This window comes from Dama dama, chromosome 21 (assembly GCF_033118175.1).
Source record: "Dama dama isolate Ldn47 chromosome 21, ASM3311817v1, whole genome shotgun sequence".
Classification (NCBI taxonomy): domain Eukaryota; kingdom Metazoa; phylum Chordata; class Mammalia; order Artiodactyla; family Cervidae; genus Dama; species Dama dama.
The window spans coordinates 20,346,140-20,353,268 of NC_083701.1; the positions used below are offsets into that span (position 1 = coordinate 20,346,140).

The 7,129-nt window shown below is 48.6% G+C and overlaps 1 protein-coding gene across 1 annotated transcript; it reads right to left on the minus strand.

The window, feature by feature from the left end:
* Nucleotides 1-1,278: 1,278 nt before the first annotated feature.
* SNAI2 (snail family transcriptional repressor 2) lies at nucleotides 1,279-4,806 on the minus strand. Its single transcript, XM_061123289.1, has 3 exons — nucleotides 4,654-4,806; nucleotides 3,447-3,992; nucleotides 1,279-2,518 (listed from the first exon to the last, which is right to left on the minus strand). The coding sequence occupies exons 1-3, from the start codon at nucleotides 4,730-4,732 to the stop codon at nucleotides 2,337-2,339; spliced, it is 807 nt and encodes a 268-aa protein (XP_060979272.1). The 5' UTR covers nucleotides 4,733-4,806; the 3' UTR covers nucleotides 1,279-2,336.
* Nucleotides 4,807-7,129: the final 2,323 nt, after the last annotated feature.

Here is a 7,129-nt window from a genome sequence, read left to right on the forward strand (position 1 = left end):
CCACAGAGATGCTGTCTGCCTCACTTACACGTGTCCTTGTGAGATATTTCTACATATTACCTGGCCTGCAAGCTTCTGGGCATCGTTTATATACCATATACACAAACTAAAGCAGTCTCTTCTTGACTTTAGAATACCCCAGACAGGACATCAGCCATCTCTGTTACATTTATAAATTGCTCTTCAAATAATTTTGCTTTAGAGAGATATGTCCTGAGATACAAAAAAATTAAACAAAATATGAAATTGAGGGGCTTTTTGGTTGACATACTCCCTTTTTATATGTCAGCTAAAACTTAAATGTAACACACATTGAGATGTGTCTGAGCATCTAAGGGATACGTTGGTATTGCTAATGTCTTTGAGATACTGGTTCTGGCTTTTGTTTGTATCACAAGGACATTAGAAGGAAAAATAATTCTTTGAGTTCTGAGCAAACCAGAGAGAAGTGATTAATGGTGGCAGGAACTCTGCTCAACATGGGTTTGAGTCTGGATTTAAATACATAGCGTGGTGACTGTCACAGTGCCTGTGACGGTTGTTTAGCATCCTAATGTGTGAGTCAGTCCACTGTGTTTGGTGAGCATGTGCTTGTAGGTGGGCTGGCCAGTCTTGCCCTGTTGGATTAGGTCACAGTGGGTTTGAGTCGGGGCCTCTTCAAAATACCATAAAAAGAAAACCCAACCTTCTCTTTCTTAGCCATGCACCTGTCAGACTGCTGATTATCTTAACCCACTAGATGTGGTGCTTTCTTTGAATGACTTAATTTTCCAATTTGTAATAAGTCTACTACTAGAAATAAACCTTTTTCCTGATCTTTTCATGCAGATGCTCTATTTTTCTTCTTATATATCATTAATGACATTTCTTTTAGAGTCCTTAAACTGTTCTGGAGGCCCATATGACAGACACTAATTACAACCAGTGACTGTAATTTGATTTCATAAAGCCAACACAATCAAGTCATCAAAAAGAAAAGGTTTTGAAAGATATTCTTGACTATCAGTAAGGTGAATATTCTTAGCACTCAGAAAGTGTGATTTTTGTTAGAGGCATGCTAACAAACTCCCAGTAAGATGTTGTCTTTCTGAATGTAATAGTACTATCTTAAGAGTAAAAAAAATTATTGGCTTTACTATAATCAAACACATAAACTAACAGTTGATATTCATAATGAACACCATTCACTTTATCTCTTATTAACAAAAGAAGCAGTTCTTTATATAGTTGTTTGAACTAATCATGAAGTAAGTAAAGTTTCTGAGAGCATACAAACAATAGATTTTAAATCAAAAATGTTTATTGTAAAAAAGAACCTTGAAAACTGTTTTTTTTTAAAAAAAGAAATGTAAATTTCACAAGTCTTCAGGTTGTTTATAGGCATTGGCTATAGACAACTTTTCACTTTCATACAAAACTCATTCAATCATATAAAAATAAACACAAATTTACATGGACTCATCAACTATACAGTTAACTAAAAAGACAGCTAGAAGGGGTGCAGTTGTGGATTGCATTTGTTGTATGCATTTAAAGTTGTTTAAGTACATCACAGAGTTTCTAAAAATCCTTTGTTGCACTTATTCCCATCTTTAGTTGATTTTAGAAAATCATTAAAAATCTTTTAAAACATAAGACATGGAGCATGCACCAGGAATGTTCAAAATAGTCTTTCCCGACTCCCGAAGGCACATACTATTTATTGGCCAAAAAACGAAGAAAAAAACACTTTTAATACATTCTCTTGTGTTTTTCCTTCTTGTTCTTTCTCTCTTTCCTTCTCCCTCTCTCCCTCAAAAACAAAGTTTAAAGTACGACAGGTAACAAAGCAGGCTTCAGTTCAAGGATGGTGACCAGACATGACACATGTAATAAAGTGAACTTGGAATACTTTATAAGGCACCTGAGATAGTGTCTGGCAGATTCTTGTCCTATAGGAAAATCTATTACAAATCCCGTACAAGGAAACACTGTTCTTTGCAGTTGAAATGCTTTGGCAGCAAAGTAAATCTTTGCATTCTTTCTTAGTAAGAAAAGATGCAATGTGCTTTTTGCTTCATCATAGAAGAGCAAGATTCTTGTCTTTTATCCTCTCCATCAATCGGTCAGTAAATATACGGTCATTTTAAACTTCACTCGGAAAGGATTAATCTGATGCACATGGAATCCCCTGCCCTGGCAGCCGTGTGTGTGTGTGTGTGTGTGTGTGTGTGTGTGTGTCTATACATATTATTCGAGTTTGTCAGCACAAGACAAAATGCCTTTGGACTTTTGCTTGTCGCTCAGAGGCGGAGTGACAAGTAAAATGCGTGACAAAAGTGAACAGGGGTGTGTCACTAGTGCGCCGCACAGCAGCCAGACTCCTCATGCTTGTGCAGGAGGGACATCCGCGAGAAGGTTTTGGAGCAACTCTTGCACTGGTATTTCTTGACGTCCGAGTGCGTCTGCAGGTGAGCCCTCAGATTGGACCTGTCTGCGAAGGCCCTGCTGCAGTGAGAGCAGGAAAAAGGCTTCTCCCCTGGGGGGGTGGGGCGGGGTGGGGAGAAAGAAAGATGGTCAGTGTTTTCAGAGGAAATGCAAATCCAGAAGAGGCTTACGAGCAATCTTCACACTTTGCCAAAAGCATGAGAAGGAGCAAAACTTGATTCAAATCCCCCTTAACTGATACTTGTTTCAATGTCTGGCCCTTTAAGACAAATGTGAAAGTTGCACTTAAAAAAAAATCAAATTAAAAAAATTTAAAAAATATATAATTCCTGCTGCCAGTCCTGCAGAAATAATTCCTGTCATGCTAGGACTTGGCTTGTTCAAGCTCTCTTCTTCGGCAGGTGCAGCTAACGGCCAGCTCCTCCCCAGGTTTCCCAACAGTTCCCCTTTTCCCTCCTTCTGTATTATGACTAAGCCTGGGTGAGTGCCCCCGCTCCTGGCAGGGTGATTTTGTGCTAGGAATAGAAAACTCAGCAGCAAAAACAAAACAAAAGCAAACAACGGAAAGCAAATTCAGCCCTGCTATCCAACTTGCTGTGGGTGAGAGACAGCACAGCAAGAATGTAACCAACAAAAAACCCAAGAACCAAAAACTTCATTGGTCTGTCTGCCTAATCAGTTGATTGGGAGAACAACATCGGTATTTGCTAATCATTGGGAGACATTTCACAGAACAAACGGCCAAGCACATCTCTCCTGATTTGCTAACTGATCTTTGAGACCAAACCTCCTGAATCTAACTTTCCAAAGTCTAAATGCTGTTTGCAGTCTCGGGAGCAGAGGCTGTTAGCAAGCAGTGGAGCCCTTTCTGCTCTGAGGACATTTGGAGTCGTCAGGAAGTAGCTAAAAACGAACATCCATCATCAAAAGTACTGTGTCACCACTTAAGGCAAATCGGACGGCCAGCCCAGAGCTTCCTTCTGCTGGACGGTGACACCCTGACTATGCGTTTCTCTTACCAGTGTGAGTTCTGATGTGCCCTTGCAGTAACCAGGGTCTGGAGAACGCCTTGCCGCAGATCTTGCAGACACAAGGTAAGGTGTGCGTCCGAATGTGCATCTTGAGGGCGCCCAGGCTCACGTATTCCTTGTCACAGTACTTACAGCTGAAGGATTTCCTGGACTGGGCGTCACAGTGCAGCTGCTTGTGTTTGCCCAGCCCCGAGAAGGTCGAATAGGTTTTATTGCATAAATTGCACTGAAACTTTTCAGCTTCGATAGCGTGGGGGTCTGAAAGCTTGGACTGTAGCCTTTCCTCTTCGTCGCTAATGGGGCTCTCGGAGCCGCTGTGGTCCTTGGATGAGGTGTCGGACGGAGGAGGGGGACTCACGCGCCCCAAGGATGCGGGGTATCCGGACAGAGGGGAGAGGCCGGCGGGCAGCGGGGCGTGGAAGGGAGAGGCGGTGGTCCACACGGCGATGGGGCTGTAGGCTCCCGACCTGAGGACCTCCGGCTGCGGGATGACAGGCACCGGGTAGCCCTCGTAGAGACACGGGGAGATAATCACTGCGGAGACAGGAGAGGAGCGGGGCGTGAGACAGAGGGCACCGCGAAAGCGCAGGGAACAAGGAGACAGACTCCTAGGAGCAGGAAGGCGCTGGGAGGACATTACTTTTCCGCCGCCGCTGCTCGCGGTCACTGTGCTTAAGGCTCATTTCTGCACCACCCCCCACGCCCCGCACATGAGCGAGTGTGGGGGGCTGCCCGGCCCTGAGACCAGCAAGCGCAGGGGGAAACCTACCCACTTTCTAAAGATACAGAAAAGTTCTCTTCCACCTCATGCGTGGGCTGCTTGCTTGGCTCACGCCGGTAAGTGCAAGGATTGGCGTAAATCAAGCCGCTTTCTGGAGGAAAGGAGCCTTATTACATGAAAAAGGCAATAATTCAACGTTCACGCACTGCCTCACCCAGCCTCCACGTCCTCATTATGCAAGTATGTACACGCTGCGGAACGTGACGTCGCAAGAGCCCGGGGAAGTTCTCCTCGCCAGCTCAGAGTGTGGAAGTTTTGAATTAAACCCGAGACCGAACGATCTGAGCAAGGACCGCTCTTTCGGGAGCAAACAGCCTGGGTGTCCAGCTCTTTCGTACTGAAGTCGAGAGGCGGCACACCCCTGTCGTTACCCATTTACAGACTGAGGTGCGGACATCTGGCCCCCCCCCTTACCTGTGTGTGTGTCCAGCTCGCTGTAGTTGGGCTTCTTGGAGGCGTTGAAATGCTTCTTGACCAGGAAGGAGCGCGGCATCCTGGCGGCGGCGCGGGGCGCGGGGCGCTGGGCGCGGGGCGCGCGGTCCTACAGCATCTCTGCCCCGCAGGTGCGCGTGCGGCGCCGCCAGGTCGCGGGCTCCTCGCGGACTGAGCCCGCGGTGGCGGCGGGGAGGCCTTTTTTTCCTCTCTTTCGCGAGAAGGGTCCAATCACAGCCGAGAGGTTCAGATTTCAGCTCCTCCCTCTGGGCCAGCTGTGAGCAGAGGAGGAATCTGTTGTCAGACTAAATTATTCTGGTTCAAAATGGGCTGTGCCCCGGCTTTCAGTGGAGAGGAAAAAACTGCTTCAGTCTTTTCGGGAGAGGTCGTTTTCCTTCCTGAGCGCAGAGCCGGGCGTCTTTACTCCGGGCGCGCTGGGTCCGCCGGCCGGGCCTGGCTTCCAGGTGCGGGCTCCGCGCCGGCTGGGGAGGCTGGGCTCTGGGCTCCTGGAGCCTCGTGGCTTTGGAGAGGTTTGGCGCGCACAGGAACGGAGCAATTCACTCCTGGCTTTTGAAAAAGGAAGGTAGCGGCGAAGACAAAGCCCCAGTGAGTGAGCCGCGGGCCTGCAAGGGGGCAGCCCGGGCCGAGACCCGCCCGCTTCGCGCGCTGGGGATGCGCTTCGTGTCCCGGCGGCTGGGGGTGGGGGGTGGGGGCGCTTCCTCGGGAAATAAAGCGGTCGTGTCACTTGTTAACGTCCGGGCTTGAAAGAAGCGCTTTGCGTCCTCCGAAGGACCCACTTCCAGGGAGAAGCGTGCCCCCCAGGATGAGAGGGAAGGATAAACTGAGGTCCCTGCCGTGGGAATCTGGAAAGGGCTCTCCCAGAGGCCTCTGAGAAGCGCTTCTATCTTTTCATGCATCACTAGGTGTTGTTGTTGTTTTTTTTTTTTTTTAAATGGAAAAAAGCGTGAATGAGCCGTTAGGGACAATAGTTTCAAACATTTATTTGCTTTATGTGGTGCTGGTTTTTCAGTATAAAGTCACCGCATCATCTCTCTGCTACTCTCCTGTGTGGCGTTTTAAAGGAAAGGGTGCCTCCTCTGTAGCGCTTGGTTAAGTTTCTAAACTAGCTGGGTAACTAGCAAAAACACCTTGATTTTGTGCACGGTATTGAGTCGAAAAATACACTAGTGGCTCGTTGTAAAAATGACATTTCAACCATGTTTTCAAGCATCTCTCATCCTTTCCACCTCTTGCTTAAAGATTAAGGAAAGAACAAATCTGCAGTCAGACCACCCTACCCTTGATTCGAACAGGTGCTGGGAGGAAAAGAAAAAAAAAAAAAAAAAAACAAGTGGAAAAATAACAGTTGAAGTCAAGACTTGCAAGAGGAAGGCGCATGTCTGGCACATAACTTCTTAATCTTGCGGTGAGGCGGCAGGGAGGGCGGGGCCCCAGCTGCCTGGGCTATTGTGGAGGATCCCTGTACCTTCCTTCCAAGAGTCACTGGTTCAAGCACCAGAGAAAGGAATTTAGATGAACCTCTATGTTGAAAGAAGCAGTTTTCCTGGGTGCCAGGAAAGTAGGACTATGCATCAGAGTCCTCCACCAACCATGAACTGCAGGATAACCCAGAGCAACTTTCTGAACTTCTGTTTGGTGAGGGAGTGGCTACCCACTCCAGTATTCTTGCCTGGAGAAGTCCATGCGCAGAGGAGCCTGGCAGGCTACAATCCATGGGGTGGGTTTCAAAGAGTTGGACTCGACTGAGCGGCTAGCGCTTTCATTTCAGGTTGGCCGGTTTATTGGGACAGGAGCCCTCCTCGCCCCTCCCAGCCCGTTTCCTGCAGGAGGCGCTTTGTCAGGGACGCGACCCCCTTGAGAAAACCCAGATGCCAATGCGCTGACTTCCTCCTTCAGCTCCACCCGGAGTCTGCTCAGCACAGTGAGGGGGCTGCAGGCATTCTGGTGTTTGTTTGTTGGTCGATAATTACAGCACAGGGTGACCTGCTTAAGTGTGTATGTGAACAATCCGCTCTAAGAGCTGAACAGTATTTCACTCCTCAAGGGATAGCCCTTGAATCTGCGTTACAGATGCCTCGTCACGTGGACATCGGGCAGAGTCGGACGTGTTCCCGCGCCTGCCAGGCGGCGAGGGTGTCAGGAGCCTGTCTGAGGCGTGTTCTCGCACAGGTCTGCCAGGCCCGTGTGAGGTCCGCTCTGCTGCAGGAAGGGCCAGCCCCAGGTGAGTCAGGGCACAGGCGCCCCGCTGAGACACCTCGGGGCTGGTGAGGATGGCAGATAGAGGAGACCATTGGGACACCTCCCCCGCTGCAAGAAGACCCACTGCAGGGATTCTGCTCAGACCTGTGGCAGTTCCTCTCCTGCGGGCCAGAAACTGGCCCAGTCGCTGCCCAGGACAGAGCCCTGCGTGGGGGCAAGGACCCCTGGCTTCCATGTG

What these genes read in the sequence shown, in the direction of transcription:
- SNAI2 (XM_061123289.1), bottom strand. Translation starts at nt 4,732, where the DNA reads ATGCCGCGCTCCTTCCTGGTCAAGAAGCATTTCAACGCCTCCAAGAAG. An exon ending in CGAGCTGGACACACACACAG is followed by an intron (nt 3,993 to 4,653) that starts GTAAGGGGGGGG and finishes CTGTCTCCGCAG; the next exon opens with TGATTATCTCCCCGTGTCTC. An exon ending in GCACATCAGAACTCACACTG is followed by an intron (nt 2,519 to 3,446) that starts GTAAGAGAAACG and finishes CCACCCCCCCAG; the next exon opens with GGGAGAAGCCTTTTTCCTGC.